Source organism: Euprymna scolopes, chromosome 37 (assembly GCF_053919585.1).
Source record: "Euprymna scolopes isolate OS-2025 chromosome 37, ASM5391958v1, whole genome shotgun sequence".
NCBI lineage: Eukaryota > Metazoa > Mollusca > Cephalopoda > Sepiida > Sepiolidae > Euprymna > Euprymna scolopes.
Window position 1 is genome coordinate 14,394,828 of NC_136518.1, and position 25,528 is coordinate 14,420,355.

General features: G+C 34.2%; 1 protein-coding gene across 3 annotated transcripts in view; it reads right to left on the reverse strand.

The window, feature by feature from the left end:
- LOC145261096 (phosphatidylinositol-3,5-bisphosphate 3-phosphatase MTMR3-like) overlaps positions 1 to 25,528 on the reverse strand; it is a 281,409-nt gene that overhangs the window by 44,388 nt on the left and 211,493 nt on the right. For all 3 annotated transcript variants that reach the window (XM_080119293.1, XM_080119295.1, XM_080119294.1), the window contains exons 4-6: positions 21,131 to 21,309; positions 2,553 to 2,649; positions 676 to 789 (exon numbers count right to left, since the gene is read on the reverse strand). In XM_080119293.1, the coding sequence (XP_079975419.1) occupies positions 676 to 789; positions 2,553 to 2,649; positions 21,131 to 21,309 (390 nt within the window). The remainder of the gene's footprint in view (positions 1 to 675; positions 790 to 2,552; positions 2,650 to 21,130; positions 21,310 to 25,528) is intronic.

Below are 25,528 nucleotides of genomic sequence, written 5' to 3' on the forward strand. Positions count from 1 at the left end.
ACAAGAAAAACAATGATAGCATGCATACAAATGTCATGAAATTAAAAATGACGATCGCTTAGCATTTGAGTAACTCAGATTATTTGTTTTATGCCAATCAACCATTTTATGGGTTAGTTAATACACATTACGATTCAGTAAAACAATTCCAATTATAACTTTTCACATCATTTAGTGTTCGGTTGCAAAATCATGAGTACACGCCAGTCAAAGTTCCGATATTGACAATCAGTCTACAAAAAAAAAACAAAAAAAAAACCCTGCCATTTCAGTGGTCCTTTATCTATTGGGCTGATAGTTCTGACGAGCCCTAGTCAGTTCACCCTCCAGGACATGCTTTCTGGCTTTCGGGTAGAACAAGTTTGTTATCTGAGGCACCTTCACTGGGGAATGCTATTGGGGCTATTAAGACATTTTCTACAGAGCCAGAGTGCTCCTCCTTTAGAGAGATTCCGGCTCGATTCTACCGACATTTCAACCTTGTATCATATCCCCTCTCCCCTGATGGTGTAAGAGAAGGGTTAGGGTTAGGGTAATTCCAGCTCGATTCTACCGACATTTCAACTTTGTATCATGTCCCCTCTCCCGATGGTGTAAGTATATTTCTACTATTCATTAAAATTTATTTATTGAAAACACATTGCTACTTTAATGGAAGCTTAACCTATTACTTACCGCCAAACCACGGATGGAAATCTTCTCATAGATCTAAAACTTGCAACACTTTTGAGATCTTCATCGCTGACACAAGCTGGCACAATATGAATTTCTGGATATGAAGGGCAGGCGCTGTTTCAAAGAAAAAGGAGAATTGCAAAATTAAAACTAATTATTCATTCTGAAACTAAAAATAGGATTATAAAAAAGCAGTTCATTTGGTTCTTTTAGAGAATTTCCCCATATTAAAAAGATCTTTATGATGTACTTTTCTATGATGAAACAAAAATATCACATTTCAAAAATCATAAATTGATCACATTTTATTTTTAAATAAAATTGAATTTTATGAGTGTCTTGTCTGCAAATTTAAAGAAACAAAGGGAGATAATTCAACAAAAATTTATACTTGATTTATGTTGTAACACCTACAAATTGCTATTAATTTTTTTTTTTTTTTTTAAAACTATTTGATGAATTTACATTTTTGAAATGTGATAATTTTGTTCCTTCATAGGCATGTACATCATACAGATTTTTTTTAATAGCAGGGGAATTTTGGACAAGAACCAAACATTTTTTTCTTTAGCCCCTAAAAGTGCCTTTTATACATAACTAGTGGGGTACCCAGCGTTGCCCAGGTGTTTGTAGGTGTGTGTGTGTGTGTGTGATTAAAACAACCCTGGTAAGAAAAAAAACCTTGGATGGTTGTTTGGAGGTGTAAAAGAGAAAAATAGTTTTAGTATAAAGGTAGGCTTGAACCCCGAACGTTTGACGCGGAGGTGGAAAGGAAATGGAAAAAAAAAAAACCCTGCGACCTAACCATCTCGACCACAGGAACAGATGAATTGATAAGTGTGTTAAGTTGACGTTTATAAACCGAAATTAGCAGGTGCGACAACGTCAAGTTGCGGAAGCCAGTTTGTTTTCCCCGCTACGCGGCGATCAAAAAAAAACTAACGTAAAGCAAACGAACGATGCAAACAAACATGAACATGTGAAAAATGGCTTAAATAACACTGGTTAAATATTTAAATTTAAAAAATCGTAATCTCAGATCACGATTCGAACCCAAAACGTTCAGATAATGAACCAAGGCCTTAACCAACGCGACGTACATGAAATTTGTTCGGTTTTTCAACTATTTAAAGTAAATCAGGTCATGACGTCATCTGACGCATGCGTAGAATTGGTCATACATTTTTGCTTATATATATATATATATATATATATATAAGTTGAATATCTATTCACATTGTCTAGTGATTCCATTTATAAGTCATGACAGGATTAATTGGAATTAAATTTCCTTTTTTGTTTTTTATTGGCATATATTCAATAGCAAGAATTTGAATCAAAATACTGTCTTCCGTATTCCAGGATGCATATTTATCATACTGGAGTGGAGTTAATCAACAGTTGTTTATCTAAGGCTTTTATTCTATTTGATCCCATACACTACATAATATTACTCATTCCTGAGATTGAGTTACATTTGAAAATAATGGAGTTAACTGTTTTCCTGAGGCTTTTATCCTCTATTTGATCCAAAACAATACATGTGAAAATATTCCTTAATTTTTGGATTGAGTTATGTTATGTTAAAAAAAAAAAAAAAAAAAAATCTTAATTGTTCTAAATTAGCCACGTAGTTGGGTGAGAAACAACCCAGTGGTGTTGTGTCCGAAAAGGGAAAAAAAAAAAACTTTGCTGATGGAAATTCCATGTAGATTTAGGCACACACAGAAGGAAAATTGACAATGGGTGTAGCCAGATGAGTTTTTTTTTATGAAATAGGCTAAAACCCATGTATTTTATTTGGCTGGGACTTGTGCTACATTTAGACCTTGTCTCAGAAGGACGGCATGGATGTTGTAGACAAAAATGATACTTACTCATAATCATCATTAATATAAGATAATCGCCAGGCACTCTTTAAGTCAAAATTCATACGGTTAACTTCTTTCCCAAAACGGCGTTGATAGCAGTCATCTGAAAAAAAAAAAAAAAAAAAAAAAAAAAAAAACATTTAAGATTTTCATTTATTTTAACATTTAAAACAATGGTAAAAGACATGTACAAATGCATAAGAAAAGGAAAGGCGTTTTTTGTGGAAAAGTACATCTCCTGTTCTGTACATATCTCTCCATACTATGCAGATTAAACCTTTCTATGAGGTCATCAGATTGATACCTGGTATTCACCCTGCCTTGACAAGCTTCTGGGTCTGATCTTCACTTCTAACCTGAAATGGAAAACTTCCATCAGATCTGATGCCAATGTTGCTGGTAAAATGGTTGGATCATTCTACCACTCCAGAAAGTATCTCACTCCTGACACCATCGTCCACTTGTATAAGAGTCAAATACATCTTAAATGAAGTACTGTTGCCACATCTGAAGAAGAGCTGCTAAGAGTATCCTTCCTTTGCGTTAACAGGGTTCAAAACCAGCTTCAAAATCTAGTGGGGAAAGATCTATGGCAGACAAGGAGAAAACAAATGAACATCTAAGGCAATAGAGGAAGACCTCCAGTCTGTAGTGGAATGGGGACAAAAATGGTTGTTAACATTCAATGCTGCAAAGACCAAGCTTCTTTCCTTTAATAATTACCAAAAACCTTCTCAACCACCAATAGCTTTGGCTCATGATAAATTACCTGAAAGTACTTTGTTCAAACTCCTTGACTTAACGTTCACAGGGAACATGAGTTGGAACATATATACATTGAGGGCATCACCGCAGCTGCTACAAGGAAGGTAGGTTCTCTAGCGTGCTAGAAAGTTATGCCTGAAAGTATCCTGTACCTCTATAAGGCCACCATTCGCCCATGTATGGAGTATTGGTGTCATATTTAGGCTAATGTATGATGCATCTGCTCCAAGTCTCACTTCTGGACAGAGTTCGAAAGAGTACCCAATCTAAGAGGTCCCAAACTGCTAGCTAGGCTTCAGCCTCTCTCCCATCGACGAAATGTTGCATCCCTCTGCCTGTTTTACAAGTATTTTAATGGCATATGGTCCAACAGACTACAAGCCCTTGTACTCCTTTGACGTAACTACCTCTGACAAACCTGACAAGCAGCAAAATCCCTCCCCTATACAGTAGATTCTCAGATGCGAAAAAGCCTTCTACTCTAACAGTTTCTTCCCCAGAACTGCTAGACTTTGGAATTCCCTTCTGGGTTCCTGCTTCCGACTGTACTGACATGCAGAAGTTCAAGTGTAATGTAAACAGACATCTTGTTGCTCAACTCCCGACATAGTATCCCTGCAATTGTGTCCCAGATAGCAGCCCCTACATCAAAGTGGCACTGTGCCTTGTTTGGGGTGAAAATGCAATAAAAAAAAAATTCAAAAGTGAACTTAGTAGAAAAGCAATGAAGTTGATCATGGCACACAAAATCCATCTGAAACAGGATTGTTAATCAAGGTGTAGCAGTGACTGGCACAAAGGCCCGATCATAGAAGTCAATACGTTTAGAATTAGTTTACATACAATTTATGACAGTTCGGGACAATTTACAGAATCTTGAGTTTGCAACAGTTGAGGATAATTACACTAGAGGACGGTTGAAAGCAGATTGTGGCTTGAACCAGATTAAGAGAGGTTTAGGATGAGCGGACATCAATCAATGACAAAGCTTTGACAGTCGACCAAGATATGGATGTTACAATTTAGAGTGTCATTTTCCATGATGGTGTAACATGCATCAAGAGCCCAAATGATATCTACAGAACACGTATCCTCAATCCTTAGTGGTCAGGTTTTAATTTTATACATCACACTGCATACACATGCCTTGTACAATCGTCTGTTTAACAGCAGTAAAGGTCTGTTGGGTAGTAATGGAAATATTTCCTTGAACTGGTCAAAAACATTCGTACGCAGAAACGGATACAGACACTTCCAAACGGTTGTTTATTGGTGACATCTTCAAAAAGGTCTGTTTTGCTAATTAAACCTATTTTTGCAAGTTTCCCCAGGAACATTATCTTAATTTTTGTAGTCAGCAAATTAAATACATCCATGACCAGAATCTTATTAACCACCAACAAAGTTTTCAAAGGAGATAAATATGTAAATAAAACAATTCTAAAAAAAAAAAAAAAAAACTTTCTCCATTGTCACATTGGATTCGTTTGCATAGTTAATCTTTATGCAAAAAGTTGATACAGAATGGAGTGTTTTTCTTTTTACAAAATAGATGTAAATGTGTGCTGTGTAACACGTTTTGCTTGTGCACATGAATGGCAAATGTTGCAGTGAGAGATGCTTGGCCAGAAGAGAGGTGTGCAGAGAGCTGAAAATATCTCTGACCAGAGTCAGACCACCCAAGAGATATTCCTTTTGTTTAAAGTGCCACATTTGAGGGAAGAATACTGCTGGGACCAGCTTTGTGAATGAAACAAGGTCTGGAAAGTTGAAGGTTTCCTCTGAGTGGCTGAACAAGGACCACCAATTAACAACCAGTAAGACGAGCGTTAAGAGATACCGGAGGAGGAGAAGCAAGAATGAAAGTTGGAGTTGAGCACTGAAGAGCGACTGAAGCAGTTGGGTCAGTGTACCACTCTAGCCTGGACCCCTTGAGGCTATCAGTAAGAGGTTTTGTTAATGGGTCCTATGTATGAAGATTTGGTGAAGCAATGATTCGAGGTTGCAAATATAGTATTCACCTAAGATGCGTACCATTTGTAAACTCAAAAATCTAATACATATCTATGATTTGTTTATAAACTGGACTTCTGGTTTTGTTTAGTACAAAGACTCTTCATTACAGCACTGAGTGGATCAATGGATTGCTTTAGCTTGACCCAGCGATGGAGACTATCACGGCCAGATGAGTGCACATAGATATCTATATATCTATAAAAGTGAGTGAGTGTGTGTGTGTGTGTGCGCGCGCATGTGTATTTCCCGACAACTCAATTTTCAGTCTACAGACTAAATTTGATATGCAAGGTATGAAGATTTGGGAAAATCTTTGTAATCCTTTTTCGGTCAGAAATTTGGCTGTTAAGGAGTCCAAGTTCAACGATTTAACCTTTGGGAACTTTACCAAACTCCTCTGCCAATTTTGGGTATAAACAATTGAAATTTTAGATATAGGTTTCTTGGACAGGGATTTAATTTAACTTGATTTGAGCCCAAAACAATAAATGTTAAGGGGGTCATAATAGGGGTCAAAGTTTAAAAAAATTTGACCTGTGTGGTCTACCAAATTACTCTGACAATTTCTGGTCTAAACTTTTGTAATTTTACATAAAGGGTATTCAGAGATAGGGTAAGCTTTTTAATTAGTTTAGGTCGTAAATTTGAGCTACCAATATATAAATGTATGTATGCTTGCATGTCTGCCTAAAACTTTCGACAGAGGCGATAGATTTTCACAAGATCAGTATCATTTTGAAGCTCGATCCTTCAGATGACAAATATCGAAAAATTGGCTAAAAACATTAATTTCTTCACCCTCAACTGGGCACTTTTCTACAGGGAGGGGCCGCATTTTTCATCAATATTTTCCAAAGTCATCCTTCTTTATGATTGTCTAGCCTTAATTATAACTTCTGGTTTGGCGGTAGCCATAACAGCAAAGACCCCCCCCCCCCGTTCTTTTCCTCCTTTGCGTTACAGGTTCGAGCCTGCCTTCTTAGTACTACTTTTTTTTGTGTTCAACACACCTCCAAACACGTGGGCAACACCGGGCACTCCTGCTAGTACAGCTAAAAAAATTAAAAATTATTTTGGGTTCTGTATATGAAATATGAACATTTATAAAGCCTCTCATTTCTTTGTTATAAAGACATTTTGCCTACAAAATTAATATTTTATTCTAATTAGTTTTTCTTCATGCAATTCGATTTAATGCCTTTCAGAAAATACTTTGGATCAGAATTATTTTCAAATGACTGCTATCTTAAAAAGGGGACATAATTGTGTTTGTCAATACAGAGTTTCTTCGCCTTTGATTGGAATAAAAAAAAAATTTTTTTAAAATGGTTCTTGGCAATACAGAATTCTTAAAAAGTAAAAAAAAAGAAAAATCTGAATAATGTATGTACTTGTGACAAAACAAAAAATCATTTGAAAATTCATGTAAATCAATAAGTTTTTTTTTTTTATAAAAGAAAAAAATCTTAAGCGAATAGGAAATTTGCAGGCATTACAAATTTAATAAGCCTGTATTCTTGAGTTATCTATTTGTTTCTTGATTCCCCCCCCACCCACCCACCAATACGGCAGACAAGAGTCACTTCTCATGAGTACTCATAAAATTTTTATTTTATTTAGAAAAGAAAACTACTTGATCAAGTTACATGATTTGGGGAATTTGACACTTGTTTTGCCACAGCTGTGTACATGACAGATTTTTTTTAAATTTTAATATGTTGACGGGACGGGGGTCTGGACAAAAATCCACACAAAAAAAAAAAATATATATATATATATATATATATATATATGAATGATATAAATTAAAAAAATACACAACTAAGTACATCTAGTTTATGATTTCAAGGAAAGTCATTTCTGTGCAACTGGTTAAAAATAAGAAACTACCCAAGATACACTTATGTTAGATATTGATTCAATACAACTTTTTTTTATATAAGAAAGTCACTGCGCATCAAGGTCCGAAAGTCACTTCATCGAGTGTCAAAAAGTCAACAGACATCGTAATGATCAGTACTGGTGGAAATTGGTAAGAATTTAATTATTTAAGAGAACAGCTCAACAAGAACACGTTTGTATTGGACTTAAAAACAACCACGTAGTCAGCTAGAAAGCAGCTTCACAGTATAGAGTTCTACAGGCTGGCAGTTGCAAGAAAGAACCTTTGTTCATGGAATTTGCATTTAGTTTTAGGAACAGATACAGAGTAGGGGAAATTCTTGACAGTGGTTGTAGCTAGATGAGTGTTTGCTATAAATGTTTTGCATGGGGGGGGGGGCATAGATTGAAGCTCAGTTGAGCACTTGCCATGAAAATAACAATAGAGCAGAGAGACTGTTTTTTCCCGTGAGAAAGAGGTTGTTAGAAGAAAAATCATCGCCTACTAGATTTTGAAGTCAGTTTTGAAAAAGTGCTCCAAGCAGATCCTTCCCAGATGTGGCAACAGTACTCCATTTTAAGATGTATTTGTCTCATACATGAAGAGGATTGCATCAAGAATGAGATATCTTCTAGAGCAGTAGGATGATCCAAGCATTTTTTTAGGATGATCCAAGCATTTTTTCAGCAACCTCGGCAACAGATCTGAAAGTTTTTCATTTCAGGTCAGGAGTGACAATCAATCTCAGGAGCTTATGGCAAAAAAAAAAAAAAAAAAAAAATTCTAATGTTCATTTACTTGGGATCAGCATGCACCATATAAGTTTGAGGATAATTTCATTACATATTGGTAAACTAGCCTGGGGTCCTGGAGGTGTGTGTTGAGCAAAAAAAATAGAAAGTGATAGTAGGTAGGCCGGCTTGAACCCGTGACACGAACGCGGAATAGAAAGTGAAAGAATCTGACGTCTCAGCCGATATCCCCATGATGCAACCAGAAGTCAAAAGCATTGAAATTAACAACAGCGACGATGACTTTCTAAAATGTCGGCGAAAAAATACACCCTCCTTGTACAAAACTGCCCAGTTGAGGGTGAAGGAATTAATGTTTTGGGCCAATTTTTCGATATTTGTCGCCCGAAACGCTGAGCTTCAAAATGATACCGATCTTGTCAGGATCCATTGTCTGTCAAAAGTTTTTGCGATACACATATATATATATATATATATATTACACACACACACACACACACACACGTGAGATTTGTATTATAGATGTCGAAAAAAAAAAAGAAAAAAAAAATTGTAACAAGCAGTCAACTATTGCTGAGTACTTGTGTTATTTGGATTATTCAACCGTTTCCATCTTGAGTGTTATTCTCAATGTTTCAGCCAATATAACTTCTGTCGGGTGTTTCTTGTCGAACTCAAGAATCTGTACAGAATTTAGAACAAAATTCCTTATTTAATCAACAGGGGTAGCATGCTCTCGTTTTGGTAGGTAAAGAAGCCTTAATTTGCAATTGTATTTTTCGTATTGCCCAGATTAAGAAACGCCATCAGTCCTTGAAACATTCCTGAGTGACAAAATACACCTTAAGATCAGTGGTTACATTGGTCGAAATGCGAGAATTCACTCAAGATGAGAACAGTTTGAATAATCCCAATCATCAATCTTTATCTCAAAAATTCAGAAATGTCTTTCCTGCTTTATAAGTCTTTCTAGCAATTCTTGAAATTGTAAGAGAGAGAGAACAGAGAGGAAGATAAAGGGAGAAAGAGAGTTCATTAAAGGGAGGCTATTAAAAAAAATAAAAGTAATGTGATTCAGATTGTGTAGTAAGAGGAAAAAAAAAAAAAAAAAAACTCAACTAGAGCATCAGACAATACAAAGTACATCTTAAATTCATTTTAAAAAGATCAGGTGAAATTTGGAAGTTTTATATCAAGCAAAAAATAGTCCAAACTTAATCCTTATTTCAAAAGATAAAATTTGTCCGTTCAAATAACTTTTTCCACACGTCTTGATCTACATTCAATCTTCACATGCAATACTGTGTATAGTACACTTCAACGAGGAATAATGTAAATAGTTCCTTTGTTCATAGTCTCATTTTGCCTACAAACGTTTAAGCAAAGGGACGGAGAAAGAATGTTGATTTGCAAAGCAGGAGAAACACTTATGAGCAAAAAAAAAAAAAAAAAAAAAAATTTATTCAAATCAAATCATGGCGTCTAAAACCAGTTTTTACTTCCAGACTGCATATATATTTTTAGAAAGAATTCTATTGTGGCCAAATTCAATAAGATTTATTAGGTCCATATGCACCAACAGAATTGATTAAGGTATGAAACCTCCATCCCTCAGTTATTGATAAAATAGCAATATGTATTACAAAATATAATTTAACATTGTTTAAATAAAACTGAAAGAATTGGAATGCCAAAAAATAATGGAGAAAATTTTGATTTTATCTTCCCTTGTGCTCACTACTTCTTGAATAAGGAGTACAAAAAAAAAAAAGGTGCATTTCTTTACTTTTCTAATAAATTAGCAAGATCAGTATTTCCATTTGATTGGTCTTCAAAAGAATTTTACATTTTGAACTGATAAATGCTTATGAATGGTTAGTGCAAGCAACAAACATCTACAATATAAATCTTCTAATGTAATCTATCTACGTTTCTTTCTATTCCTAAAATTTGCCACAGAGGCAACGGATTTTTACGGTATCATTTTGAAGCTCGACCTTTCAGATGACAAATATCAAAAAATTGGCCAAAAACAAATTCCTTCACCCTCAACTAGGCACTGTTCTAAAGGGAAGGGTCACTTTTTTCACCAATATTTTTGAAAGTCATTGCCTCTTTTCGATTGTCTAGCCTTAATTTAAACCCACGTCACTTCTGGTTTGGTGATGGGTGCAACAGCAAAAGCGCCAGGTTTGCTTTTTCCACATTCTTTTCCTCCTTCGCGGTACCTGCTTCCTGCAAACTTTTTGCTCAATACCCACCGCCAAACATCCGGGCACCCAGGCTAGTCTATTATATAAATCTCAGCTGTGTGTGTGTGTGTGTGTGTTAAAAATTTGTCATCGGCAGCAAACCAGTATGAATCTGATCGAGTTAGAAAGAGTTAACTCTCGGACACATAATATCGAAAAATAAGAAAATTGTTAATTATTTCCAAACAATCTAAATAAATCATACTTTTTTTTTTTTTAAAAACCTAAATAAAGCACCATTTAAATTTTTAGGATTAAAATTAATTTACCATGACTTTATTTAAACTATTAAAAAAGGGGGAATAAAAAAAAAATCAGTAAAATCTGATCATCTGAATTTAAAATGGTAATTTTTAAATTCATTTCAGCATTATTAAACTTTAAAATGTCTCAATTTATATAAAAGAAAAAAAAAAAAATGTTAAAAATATGAAAAACAAGACATTAAAAATTCTTTGAATTAATAAATTATATTAATATGAATTAATTCAAGCAGATTAACACTATGAATAACAGCAGTGACACTGATATGTTTTTAATATGGTCAGTCCCTGTGACTAACTTGCAAGGATACAAGTTGATTTTCCAGATAATTAGTTGAAAGTACTTTTTTGTCTGTTCATTTTTAAACTATTATAATGAAAATTTTTTTGTAAGGATTTATTTGAAAGCTATGATGATACAGTCTTGTAGAAAAAACACCATTAAATACAAGACAATGTAACAAAAAAACAAAAAACAAAGAAAAAAAAAAAAAATGAAAATATTGAAAAATTTCAATAATTTTCAGTTATTAAATATTTAACATAATGTGTCGGACCAGGACAGTATCATGGTCTTATCTATATAATTATAGAAGTGAGAATATGTGTGTGTGTGTGTGTGTGTGTGTGTGTGAGAACAATTCTTAACTTATACACTAAATGAATTTTTGATTTTACAAACTTGATATTTGGTATATAGGGTATTTAGATATGTGGAAAATGTTTTAATCATTTTTCATCGGGGGGGGGGGCTGTTAAGAGGTCAAAATTACAAAATTGGTATGTGAGGGTTATATTTTTATCTGTTTGTCAGCTGTTTCATGAATGTGCATATGTGAATTGTTCACATGACAGATTCCTTATGTTAACAAGTAGGTTTGAAATCACTTTTTAAAGATAGTCAAGCTGACCTAATGGTTATCATACTTTACGCACGGTTTTTAGGTTTTGGTTTAAATCTCAGCTCAACTATTTATTCTTTTAACTTACAAGAAGTGAACTGTTTAGTAATACTCTCATGTACTGGTCTCGATTTTTGTATTTCATGACTGGGCAACGCCGGTCAGCCTGCTAGTATTCTATACTAGAAGATATTTTTTTCTTTCTGAAAAAGGTATAAGTACAACTTTATTTAATTCATGGAGCTAGTATGCTCTAATTCCAACAACCATGACTAGGTAGAAGTATTACTTCACAATTGTATTACTAGTATCATCCACACTGGGGATTGAACCATCAACCTTCAGAAGAGTAACTTACAACTGAATTTTACCAAGTACCTTATCCATTATAATAAGTATAATTATACTTCAAGATTTTGCATTTTGGGATCTAATTTAAAGTTAATTTACAAAAAAAAAAAAAAAAAAAAAAAACAGGCAAAAGACTAGGGAGTATCATTTCCAAATTATTCATGATTAAAATTTTAATTAAATGCATTAACCAACTGTAAGTTAACCCCTTTTTCTCCTTGTCAAACACGACTTTCACAATTGAAGAAAGTCTAAGGTTACATCGACCGAAACATTGTGCAGATAACGCTCAAAATCAAAACAGTCTGATTAATCCAAATAAAACAATCATTTCAAAAATTCAGAACTAATTTAGTTTACATATGAAATTAACGTGATAACAAAATTATTCTTAATAATCCTGTTAATAAAAAATTAAAATTGAAGAAAGAAAAGAATATTTGCTAGGAAGAGTCATTAAATTATTGCACATGAGTAATTCCTAATCACCGCTAATTAGAAAAAAAAAAAAAAAAAAAAAAAAAAAAAAAAAAACACGAAGATATCAGTGCGCAGTTGGCATAATACTTTGAATATATATATATATATATACATATATATATATTCATGGATAAAATGTTTAATCCATATTTACATTCGAGTTTTTCATACCGATACAAACAGGAAGTAAATATTACCCTACAGCTAAAAATACATTGTATTGCTGACAAAGACAGAAGTTTAAATTATTAAACTATTAAATTAAAAGTAATATAATAGTTTAAAACTAAAACAACTACTCAGCTGTGACTTAAACTACCCTTTACATGCTCCATAGATAGTATAATTAATTGTCGACACCTATCACATCCTTCCGACATTTTTTTATTTTTTTATTTCATTTTCACGCCAAACAAGGCACAGTGCCATTGATGTAGGGGCTACTATTGGGGCCATAAGTTGCAGGGATATGATGTAGGGAGTTGAGTAGCAAGATGTCTGTTCACATTACACTTGAACTTCTGCATGTCAGTACAGTTGGGAAAGCAGAAGCACGGAAGGGAGTTCCAAAGTCTAGCAGTTCTGGGGAAGAAACTATTGGAGTAGAAGGTTTTCTTACATCTAGGGATCTGTGTAGGGGTGGGATTTTGTAGCTTGTCAGGTTTGTCATGGGTATTTATGTTGAGGGGGTACAAGGCCTTGTAGTTTGTTGGAGCATCCACCATTAAAATACTTGTAGAACAGGCAGAGGGATGCAACATTTCGTTGGTGAGAGGCTAAAGCTTAAATGACAGTTCGGGACCTATCAGGTTGGTGACTCTTGAACTGTCCAGGAGTGAGAGACTAGTAACAGATGCACCAGCCCAAATATAACAATACTCCATATGTGGGCGAATGGTGGCCTTGTAGAGGTACAGGATTCTTTCAAGTTTAACTTTCTAGCATGGTATAGAGAGCCCACATTCCTCATAGTGGCCCTGGCAATGCTCTCAATGTTCCCTGTGAATGTTACACTGAGGAGTTTGTAAGAAGTATTTTCAGGTAATGTATCTAGCCATAGTTATTCAATATCAAAACAAAACCTACTGCATACAATCAACTGAACACAAGTTGCTATTTTTGTACTAATAGTGAGGGAGGGTCAAGAATTGCAGGTTCATACCTTCACATTAGTATTAGTACATAGATCTTATAGACCTTCACCTTTTTTCTTTCACTTCTGTCCACCCCAAACAAAACGTTGCCACTGAAGCATAAGGAGCTGCTATGATAGAGACCAGATTTTATAAATGATGAAAGAGATAGCAAGATGTTTGTTTACATTATGTTTAAATTTCTGCATGTCAATATTGTTGGGTAAAAAGAACAGGAAGGGAATTCCGATGGCAAGCAATCTGAGGAAAGAAGCTATCAAAGTAGAAACTATTTTGACATCTGGAGCCCTTTGCTGTGAAGAGGTGAGAGTTCGCTAGTCAAGCAGGTCTGGAGTATATTTTTTAGTTCAAGTGCAGTAAGCTCACCGGAGCATATATTCAATGGTAAAACAAAAACAGAAATAAAAACACTGCTGTGATGCAAATGGGGGTTGGATATTGGCAGACAGTGCGGAACATTAGGTTAGAAATTCTTTTTAATACCTTGTCCAAGAGAAAAAAAGCTAGTACAAACCTATTCCATAATCTGATGATATTCCTTGGCCAATAACACTCTTTACATGGAGGTGGTGGGGGGGGGGATATAAAAAACAAACATTGTAGTGATTCTTGTTCTAAACAACGTTGGGTCTTCCTTGTAATTTTCCAAAATGTCTCCAATACATTCAATGTGGGTCACAGTGTTCTTCAATTAACGTCCTCCTTATAAAAGGAAACTTTTCTTTGTAAATATATTAATAAATATTGTTGATCTATATTGAAGATTTTTCATTCAAATTCATTTTCATTTATTCGTTCTATGTCACAAAAGCATCACTCCAATGATCAACAGTTACATAAAAAGCTATTTAATATTAATAAAATACAGGAAATATTTTTACTTTATATATAAGAATTTTTTTTTAATGTTTGATGGTTTTACGGCATATCAACCCTTTTTGAGTTATTTAATGCAGAATCAAATCATTTTGTTTCAAGTACTTTATATCTTTAAATATTTATGTTTGGTTTGGTTGTTTTGCAGAGGAAAATCTTTTGTTTCTGACTCTGCAAACCATGATTGAGTTTTGAAAAAGGAAAGGAAAAAAACAATAACATCCCCGTTTAGTGTATTTTATGTCAGGACGTCAGTATCTTTAGATCACCTAATTTCATAGTACCTGTTTTTGTATTTTTAAGGGAAGTTATTTATAAATATTAGGTCGCCTGTCTCTAGTTAGTTCAAAGATGATTATCTTTTATCCACTCTAAACCATGAAAGTTTAAAAAAATTAAAAGCTCAGATAGCAGGATGTTCTTTACCTTTTAAGGTGTTACATAAGATTTTTCTCTTCAAATATCCACTCTAACTAGAACAAATTTTTAGTCATCAGGAATAGCTTAAAATTTTTTACTTTTTTCTCAAAATCTAAAACTTCTAAGAATCATAATCTATGAGAAGCAATTTTTTTTTTTAACGTGGTACAATCGTATTTACACACTGGTTCTCATTAGATCACTGAAGTTAAGCAACATTGAACCTGGCCAGTAACAGATGGGTGACCATTTGACTCCACTTTTAACGCGGCGACATTCACCCAGAAGGAGTTGAACTGCCTCTTCCTGTAGAAGAGTGTCCCAGATGAGCGTAGACCATGCAAGACCATCAATAGTGGCCAAGATAGTGATAGGCAGCAAGTCCTGGAACGGTTTGGAAATGTTGGCCACTATCTTCCCATGACAGGGATGTATATGCGACTAGGGAAAACATTTGGATTTCAGAAGCCAAGAGTCAGATCAGGGCTAATATTTTTTTTTTTTTTTTTTTAAATGAACTTACCGAGTAATTTTATGCAGAGGCAGAGATCCACCATGTTTAATATTCAATTTGTTCATAGATTTATTTGTTTTGTCAGCATATATTTTGTGAATGATAGGTTCCATTTAATCAGATTTTGTGAACAAGGAGGTGGAGTAGGTGATGGGGTCGAGAAATAGGATTGAAAGGTACTAATTGGGTCAAAGTGGACCTGGGAGTAATAATTACTAAAAGGTAGCTCAGAACTCAATAGATGCTTTGTTATGCCTTAAGCACATAACTGAAGAAAAATAGAGAAATACAGTAGAACCTCGGGATACGGTGGCCTTAAGATATGTTTTTCTTCAGATTATGATGTAGGTTTTTCCGGACCCTGGTTACACCTGATGGTGTTATTTATAATATAATTTGTATTATATACTGTACTGTATTTTGTTACTAATTTTTTATGCCGTATCCTGGGGTTCTATCGTATTATTTACTCATAACTCTTACAGATTAACAGCAAGAAGCTAAACAGAGTTAAATGAACGTTTGATTTTTCTCTGGATATTTTATGGCATATCAACCCCTTTTCAGATCATTTATTGAGAGAGATAGAGAGAGATAGAGAGAATCTATTTTGAGTGCTTACTAACAAATGCTGACACCTAACTTTATAACCCCCTCTCTCCCTGCCTGCCTTCAGGAAAAAAAAAAAAATAAATAAATAAACTATTAGAAGAGGGATTCACAGCATTGAAAAGACTAGTAAAATCTAGGCATTTCCAAAGAAACACTAAGACTCCTGGTTTCTGCCATGTTGACAACACTGATTATAAGAGTTACTGCAGCAACTGCTTATAATATCAGGAGGCGAGAAGAACACGTGATTTACACATCAGCCACCGGAGGAAGCGGAATCTGAACTGTCAGCACGCTAGTAATACTATAACTCAATTCACACCTGCAACAGGTAGATGATCTAAGAATACATATGCTGATCTATTAGTAGTAGTATATTTTACTATGCAAATGTGGATTATATTTAAAGAAATAAAAAGGAAATGGAAGCTCTAAGATAAATCTCATACCTTCGAATTTTGTGAAACTGAACTGGCTCACTTGGCATAATAGTTAAGATGTTTTGCTACTGAGCAGTGTTCAATCCTTGAGTGAATCACACCAAATATTCAGAAAATGGTATTTGATGCCCGACTTGCTAAACATTTAATATCATTGAGAATAAAGAATATATGGAGTAATCCTGAGAAAGGAGTGACGCCTTCTTCCACAGCCGGGTGTTGTAAGGAGTGTTTAGGTCACCTTCAACTACGGTCGATTACTTTTATGTAATGGGAACAAATAAATACTAGAACATATCCACCAAATCTGAAATATGTAACAGCTGTCCTGCTTTTAAATCTCATAAACAGCTACAGGGTAAACAGCCGATGATCCACGCTTTCTATTAAAGTTAAGACCCCCCCCCCCATTGATATATATAGTTGAATCCCCTTTTGTAATCATGGATTTCCTAGTGGAAAGTCGGCTTGTTCAAGTGCTAAGTCTGCAATGTGTTGAATTCAGTATCCCTAGAAGTTAAACTGCATTTAAAAAATTTTATTTGACTGTTTTATAATTTTTATAAAATTATAAGCTTTTTAGGATTTTATTTATATATAAGCTGAACGTCTGTGTGTCTGGTCACGAATAGCCTCCTATATAGTTGACTATTATAGAAAACTGATCACATAATGATAGATGTATTGAGACACAGGAATGGGTATGTTTGATCTGGCATAATGATGATTCATTAAAATTGTGGGGTCTGCATTCGCGCCTGGTCCACAAAGTATGAAAATAAATTTTAAAATTAAAAAAAAAAAAAAAAAAAAATGTTTACAAGTGTTTTTGATATAGATGTACATAATACTTTTGATAAGTATGTTTTAACTTAAATAGGAATGGTATAATAAAATTGTGGGGTCTGCGTTTGCGCCTGGCCTCCATAAAATGGAAATAGGCACAAACTTTAATAAAAGACTTTTCATATCTATCTGCGTAAGTATACTTTGATAATTGTTTCAGTTTGAAGAAATATGGTATAAAATTATGGGGTGTTCGTTCGCACCTGACCTCAAGGGAATGGAAATATGTCACAAAGTTTAACAAGGTTTTTTTAATATAGATCCACAGAATATTGTGATAAGTGTTTTAGTGTGAACAGGTATGGTATGATAAATTATGGGGTTTATCTATTTTATTTTTACTTTCATCATATTTTGCTTTGGTTTTGATACACCCAAATTCGAAGCCATCTCTTTACAACCCTTCCTTTTCATAAATCAGAGTCCATTTTCTGTAGGCTGTTTTTGAACCCAGTCAATGACAGGTACTTTTGCTAGTGTGCGCACACACACACAATGTTGCCCGGCATTGAATGATAACGAATATTACACTCCTATATTTTCATTGAAATCCGTGAAATTGCCCAGGGAGGGAGCTTTACATGCCTCCATGCAGTAACTTAGTCCAAAATATATGTTATTCTACTCTAGAGAACCTACTGTTTCTTTTATAAAATTATTTTATATAAACTTTCCAGTTAAAAAAAAAAAAAAAAAAAAAGTTAGGAAATTTACATACAGGGTTTGAACCTACAGATCATGTCATGCAAAAACAAATTTTCAATAAAATTCTTTGCAGCTAATGAAAAAAAAATTAAATTTACATGTGGAGTTTTAACCTACAAACCCCCGTCATGAGAAAAAAAAAAAACAAAAAAAAACAAACGCTATCAACTTACCCACAGCAGAATTTTCATTGCCCGTTGTTCTATCATTGTTGCTAAGTGACGACATGGAAATAAATGGCTTTACCAATGATAGATAAATTAAAATAACCATTTCGATTATTGAGGGGGGGGGGTATTCTAAGACAAAACTAAGATCATTCCCAGACTTATACATTAAAGTTCTGTAAATTTTAAAGAAAATCTGTTCAGCCATTTCAGAGTCTATAAGGAACAAACTCAGACATCAAAAAAAGTGTAAAGCATCTCCTTTTCTTTGTAAACAATTAGTAATGCCTACTGACTATTTTAGGCTTTAATAAATAATCTACATGATATATTTGAAGAGTTTTTAGCAAATTGATAAAAATGTTAACGCTATGTAACAGCTATTTTGCGTCAAATTTCTTTTGACCTTGTGGTATTTAGAAGTTCGATATCACTCCCGTATGAGAAATTGTTATACATTTAGAAAAAACATTAGTCTCACTTATTGGAGTATGAAATAAATTTGTTCATTTTTTGTTTTTTATCTTAAAAATAAACCGTTAAAGTATTTCAAATATTTTGTTAAACATTTTTTGTACCCCAAGTAATGATTAAATTAATGTTTATTATTTTTATGCCTTAAAATTAGAATTCTGTGTTGATCTGTTTTGGTATGAAATAATTTTTAATAGTCCGAATGGCAAGCTTCCCATCATACAGTCTTAAAACCACACATAATCATCTAAAAGTTCTGGAGATTTTCAGTGCCATATTTGGATTCCTTGCACAGAAGGACATTTATATGGCAAATCTCATTGCTTAATCTTGTGTTTTAACAAAGATATAACATTTATTCAAAAAGTAGTGTAAAAAATGTGACAAAATGCACATGTCATAAAGAGGGGAAAAATATCCAAATGTGCAAGGCACAAAAATAGTCCTAACTTTTTTTTTTTTTAAATGGCTAAAAACATTCTTTAGATCAAACTCTCTATGTATGCCATTGAGAAATTTTAACCAATCTTTCCGTATGTACTGTTAAAGCAATTCAACTAATTTACTCTTGTTTTTATATATATACTAGCCTAGGGGGGGGGGGTGCCCGGGTGTTTGTAGGTGTGTGTATGGAGGGGGGGATAATTAATAATTCTGCTTAAATATTATAAATAAAAAAAAATAAAAAAAATCCAAAACGGAAAAACTAAAAATGGCATAAATAAACCTGTGTAGGGGGGGGGGGGGAACTAAAGAATAAGCGAAGTAATAATAAAAAAGTTTGGTCGGGAGGAGGGATTGAACCCGGAAGCTTTGACGCGGAGGTGGAAACCAATGCCAATACTTAACGGTCTCGACCACAAGTGAGAGTAATTGATTAACGTGTTAAGTTAAAGCTTATAAAGCTAAAAGAGGTTTGATTGACAGGACGACGCTAAATGAGGTCATCGCGAGATCATTATTTTTAGTTTTCACTTTCTCCAGATGATGGTGGGAAGGGGGGGGGGAAAGCAGAGCGAAAGCCAAGAATCCAACGTTTGTCACTGTATTTATACTAAAATGCAGGACAAACCGGGCACAAAGCGAAATAGCGCGAATCTCATAAAAGTCGACGTAAATAAATCTAGAGACAACCCGGGTTCCCAAATCCTACATATTATGATATAGGACCCATATAAACAGTTGTAAGCGATAGTAACGAACCCGAGAGTGTGTGCTCAAAAAGCCTTTTGAAGACATACACGAAATGGTCACACACATTTTGCCTTCTATATATATATATATATATATATATTCGTATTCCTGTGTTTGTTCACAATTTGATTAACATATACAAAAAGGTCCATTAGTTTAGTATTTAATTTATTTCTATATATAGTATGATTTAAAAATATATGATTAAGGTCACCTCATTTGTTTATTATATTAAGGAAAATAGATTTTACTAAACAGCTGTATATTAGTTTCTAGCGAGAGGATTATTTTAAGTGTTCTATTTAAGATTGTTATTTCATCAACTCTAAATAATTATATTGATAATATTGTTAATTAAATTTATTTGGAATTATTACTTCTGACAGATTATTTTTTATGGAACGAGTAGAGTTATTTCCCCTGGTGAGTTTTTCTTTTTTTTATACGTTCCGAAGTTAGAAAGATAAAACACTCTTCCCAAATAAATTAATTTGGTCATCGCAAGACGTTTCTCGCGTGAAAAAATAATTTTGTGAAGCCAGAAAGGTTTTGCTTTATTTTTAAATATTTGATACTCTTGCATAATTTGACCCGGATTCTCGGGAATTCCCGTCAAGCAAGGATCAAGCAAGACCGCCAATCATCTGTTTAAGCCAAGCATTGTAACAGACGCTTTCAAAACAAACAAACCGAAAAAAAAAAAAAAAAAAAAAAAATACAAATGTAAATAACAAAAATCTACCTTTAAATAACTGAAAATATTTATTTTCAGTTATATAATTTGCTTTTTTTTTTTGCAAAATATTTATCAACAAAAAGTTTGCTTTTTTTCCTTCAAGAAAAGAAAGTTTTACTTTTTTTTCACCGTAAATTCTTTGGTGTAAGCCCCCCCCCCCCACCCTGACTTTGTTCAGTCAAGTTTTTTTTTGGAGGGGGGGGGGGGGGTACAGAAATTATATTTTCTTTTTTTTAAAGAAAATACATAATATTTACGAAAAGCGTAAACTGTTAGATGAAAGTAAAGGAGAAAAATGTAGTTTCCATGAAAGTACTTGCAAAACAGGCACATGGATGCAACATTGATGGGACAGGGGTTAGAGCTTGGCCGATAGTGTGGGATCTATTAAACTGGAGGCTCTTTTGGATCATGTCTAAAAAGAGAAACTAGTGGTAGACACACCAGCCCAAATGTGGCAACAATACTCAATACATGGGCAAATGGTGGCTTCACAGAGACAAGATACTCTCAGGTGTGACTAATTTTCTAACACTGTATAGGGAGCCCACCCTTTTCCAATGGGCTTGCCAATGTCCTCAACGCATTTTTCAAACTTGTTAGCTGCAAATCTTAAGACCAGGAGTTTGCACTATTAGCTCTCCGAGTGTTATTAGCCATGGCAACCGGCGGTTGATTTTTTTTTGTAGTTAAAAGGAAAGGAGTTTACTCTAAGTAGCAATATATATTTCTTTTGCAATTCTTATGTACAAGATAAAAAACAAAACAAGATTTAATACTTACTTGGGGCATTCTGGATGCATAATTGGTAGCAGGAAGAATCCTGCTCTGTGTTGCAATGGTCCACACACCAAGCATAGAATGCAAAGGCAAAGAGTTCTTCCATTCGTGTCGGGGAAGAAATTACAGCATTGAGACGTTTGAACCAATCTTGGCACGACTCATTCGTTGTAAATGAACATCTGGGGAAAAAAAAAAAAAATTTGCAATAATTACTATTAATCAATACTAAACAATCTAATATTGTTAATACCCTAATTTGAAATGTATAATTTCGTTTTGTGCCAAAATCAGAGTAAAAATGATTATGTCCCAAGTGAAGATCGAACTTACAACCTGTCTGTATGACATGCTAATTGAATAACCCATGGGGAGGAAGGTGGAGACAAAATTGTAATACCATTCAAAACAAACCAGACTTTTTTCTCTCCCTGTACAGGTGAATGTAGGTCAGTTACTCATCAAAAAGGAGAGAGAATAATATAAAATAGCGAAAAATTGTCTATTTACTAAATTCGTCCAGTGCTATGGGTGACAGCAAGATGCTTTGTGACTGCAAGATTAAACTCACCTTTGCTTTCCATTATGTATGATTATAATAAATTTAAAAAAATAAAATAAAATAAATAAAAATAAACAAAAAAGAAAAACAAACAAACATGCTAGGATTTAATATTAAAATCAATAAAATCTTTAAAAAGATAGATGTGTGTATGCAGTGGGATGATGCATAGAAGTGGAACCTGGTCAGCAAGAGTTGAGGACATGCATTGCATGGAGAAAAATATGAGCAATACGATGGATGGATAAAGTAAATTTTAAAAACAGGTTGAGATTTGATGGCGTCTGAGCATGATTAAATCTGAAAAGTGCATGGAGATGTGTGCAGAACAGGAGACTTCCATAGTATGGTCATGTTGACAGAATGGATGAGAATTCTTGCATTAGCAGATGTATAACAGTTGAGGTAGCAGGTCCAGTTCACAGGAGAAAGCCAAAGAAAAAAATGAGGAAGTGATAAAAAAATGGATTTGAGAGAAAAAGGCATAAAGACCTGGCCAGAGATAGGTCAGTTTGGAAGTTAATTTCTTAAAGCTGTCCAACAAATGTTGTATGAAGAGAAATGATATGAGCATGATACGGTGAATGTGTAATGTGATTCTTAAATCAGAGATGTGTACAAAGCAGTAGATGATATGACAATGTTGAAAAAGTGGATGAAAGTTCTTGCATTAGATGATGCAGGACAGTTGCAGTAGCAGGTCCAGTTCACAGGAGAAAGCCAAAGAAAACATGAGGTAGTGATAAAAAAAAAAAATGGATTTGAGAGAAAGGTATAAAGACATGGCCAAGAATAGGTTAGTTTGGAAGTTAATTTCTAAAAGCTGTCCAACACATGCCAGCGTGTAAAACATGTTAAAATAAACATGACTATGTGAATATGCATTCTCAGATAGGAATTGAACTCTGAATTGTCTTATCAATTTAGCCATCATGCCAGTTATTACAGATTATAACCTGTGCTATTGAAAATTGTGTAATTCATGTAATGTTCCCGTGAAGTAAATCACTTGCCAAAAAGAAAAAGTATGAGCATTGAAATTAAGAAACTTGACTAATTAGATATTTTTTTTAAAGACTTTTTCATCAAGGACGATGGCAAGTAGAGGACTTTGGACTATGAGAGGATTCAGACTTTCTGATATCAGTTGTCAAAATAAAAACCGTTAATTGGATTAAATATGAAATTTGATCAAAATGATTGGAGATTATGTACCCAAAGAAGGTTGGGAGTTACATCACCCGAAACTTTATGAAAATAACAATTTAGATGAAAATAATCCAAATGGTATTTGTCAAGAACAGACAGGTATCCTCATCTCAATAACTAAGCAAAATATTTGTCAACATTAAGGGGTAAAAGGCGATCATTATTTAACAAATACGAGAGTTGCTGCAAAAGTAAAGCCTTCTATTTTTGTTTTAACTCAAAAAGTGGAGTTCTGAAGACACGAGTATGAACATTAACGATTGACCTTTTGTATTCCAGAATTTGTTTTTCTACATAACTACCACCATTATCAATGCACTTTCGCCAGAAATTCAATGACACATCTGCTTCTCATGCCGTCCATATCAGGGATTGCTTTCTTATAGTCATATCAATATCTGCAACAGAGCTATGAAACTTTCAGGCTATGAATGCATAAGTTCAGTCATTACAATGCAATTTGCAATTCACTGATCCATTTGGGTGAAAAAAATAGGAAGCATTACTTTTGGAATGCCCCTTATATTTTGATATTTTTCTTTGAGACATTTTTCATCATATCTCAATTTCTTTTTCTAGTTGAAGCCGGCCAATTTTCATCGACTACTAAAGCTATGAATTTGTTCCAACTCCACTCTTCGTCTATGAAGGAGCATTTATAGAAAATTCAACAAATATATTGAATTTTCAGATTTTATTTATGCACTTTGACTCTTTTCCACCCCAAACAAGGCAGATTGCCACTTAGAATGCAGGAAACTGTCTAACAAAAAAAAAAAAAAAAAAAAAAAAAAAAAAAAAAAACTGTTGAAAATTTGGTAGCGAAATGTCTTAATATTACATTGAAACTCGTGCAGGTTAGTACAGTCAGGGAAGCAGAAAACAGGGAGGGAATTGTAAAATCTGGCAGTCCGGGGAAAGAAACTATTAAAGTAGAAAGCTTTCCCAGCATCTAGGAACTTCAACAGTGAAGGGGTGGGATTTTACTGCTTGTCCAGTTAGTTGAGAGTATGTAAAACAAGCACAGGGATGCAACATTGTGGCGATGGGACAGAGGTTGGAGTTTGGCTGATAGTGCAGCACCTATTAGATTTGAGATTTTTTTCCTGATGGTGTTTAAGAGTAAAAGCTTAATGGTAAATGCATCAGTCGAAATGTGGCAGCAATACTGCATTCAAGTTGTGGCTTTGTAATTCGAGTTTTAATGGTATTCACCCCGGATCATTTAAGTCTGTTCTTTCCAATAATAAGTCCTGAATGAGGATTGACCAAGTATGGCAATCAATTGCCAATGTTGAGATGAGTGACAGCCATTCTTGATTCCACTGGCAAGCACTAGATACATGAACTGATAACAAGTACTACACTGCTTCAACGTGGCACAAAGATAAGGATATTTTATGGAGGAAGCTCCAACTCCCCACATTTGAGAGCCTTATGCCAGACCTTCCTTGTCCTTTTAAGGAGATCAGTAAAATTAAAAAGGTGTTGAAACATGGCAAAGAACGCAGCTCCTCGCTCAGCTAGAGTTCACAGCTTCATGACAGAAAGTGTCAGTTGCTGGGCCAAAGGTCAGATCAGTGCTGACTGACATCAGCTTCCTAAAAGTTAACCTTCAGAACAATCTGTTGAAACTCAAACAATATCTTGATCTCTTTATTTTTAATATGTACTCCTGTTTTTTCACCATGAAAGATTTTTAATTCAGTTGCTATCGGAAGACTGTTGAAGGCAGATAGATGGTTGGTCTTGAGCAATTGGAACTTTGACTGTTCCAGTCAAAAAGTTGTACTCCTGACTTTGTCAAGAACAGATAGGTTGTATACCAGCTTAACTGTCAAGTTCTTAAAACGCTTCAATTGTTAAAAAGAATGCTACTTTCATGTAATAAAAAGGATGTGTTGTTTATTTCATAAAATGTTCAAGTTCAGCAGAATGGTCTGCCAGTAATGATGCTGAGAACTGGATACAGAACTCGTCAAGCAGATGCAACAGACACCATATGAATTCTTTGATCAAAAAGGGGATGTGCTTATTCTATCATGCTTAATACCGGAGGAGTTGGTTGTTATGGCAAAGATATAACAGCCATTCAGGAGACATCTCCATAGCTCGTACAAACCAAGTCATTCTACCTGGTAAACGACTGAGCCATGTTTGGAGTAAGTCACCACACAGCTTCTCCAGTCCCAACATGGAACTGGGACAATTACTTTTCAAATGGATTTGTTCTGTTCGTGCTGAAGACTGATCAAATCAGTGAAGATAATTTACAAAAAAAATCTGTTGAAGGAAGATTTTGCACCGTGCACAACACAATTTTTACATGGTTATTCATAGAAATGCTCATTTTTAAATATGTAACAATTGGCAACATTTTTTTTATACATGCATGGGAACGAACACGTTTTACAAAAAAAAAAAAAAAATCTTACTTGACATGTTCCAGTAAAAAAGCTGCAGCACATTTAACTGGACATTTCTATTGAGTGCATCATTCAACATTTGATGCAACCAGTTATGCTTGTAAAAATTATTTTCAGAGATTTTTAATGCCATCAAAAATCAAATCGCACAGTCCATCACAATTCCATTATGACCCAATAGCTAAATAGACGTTCTGTACATGT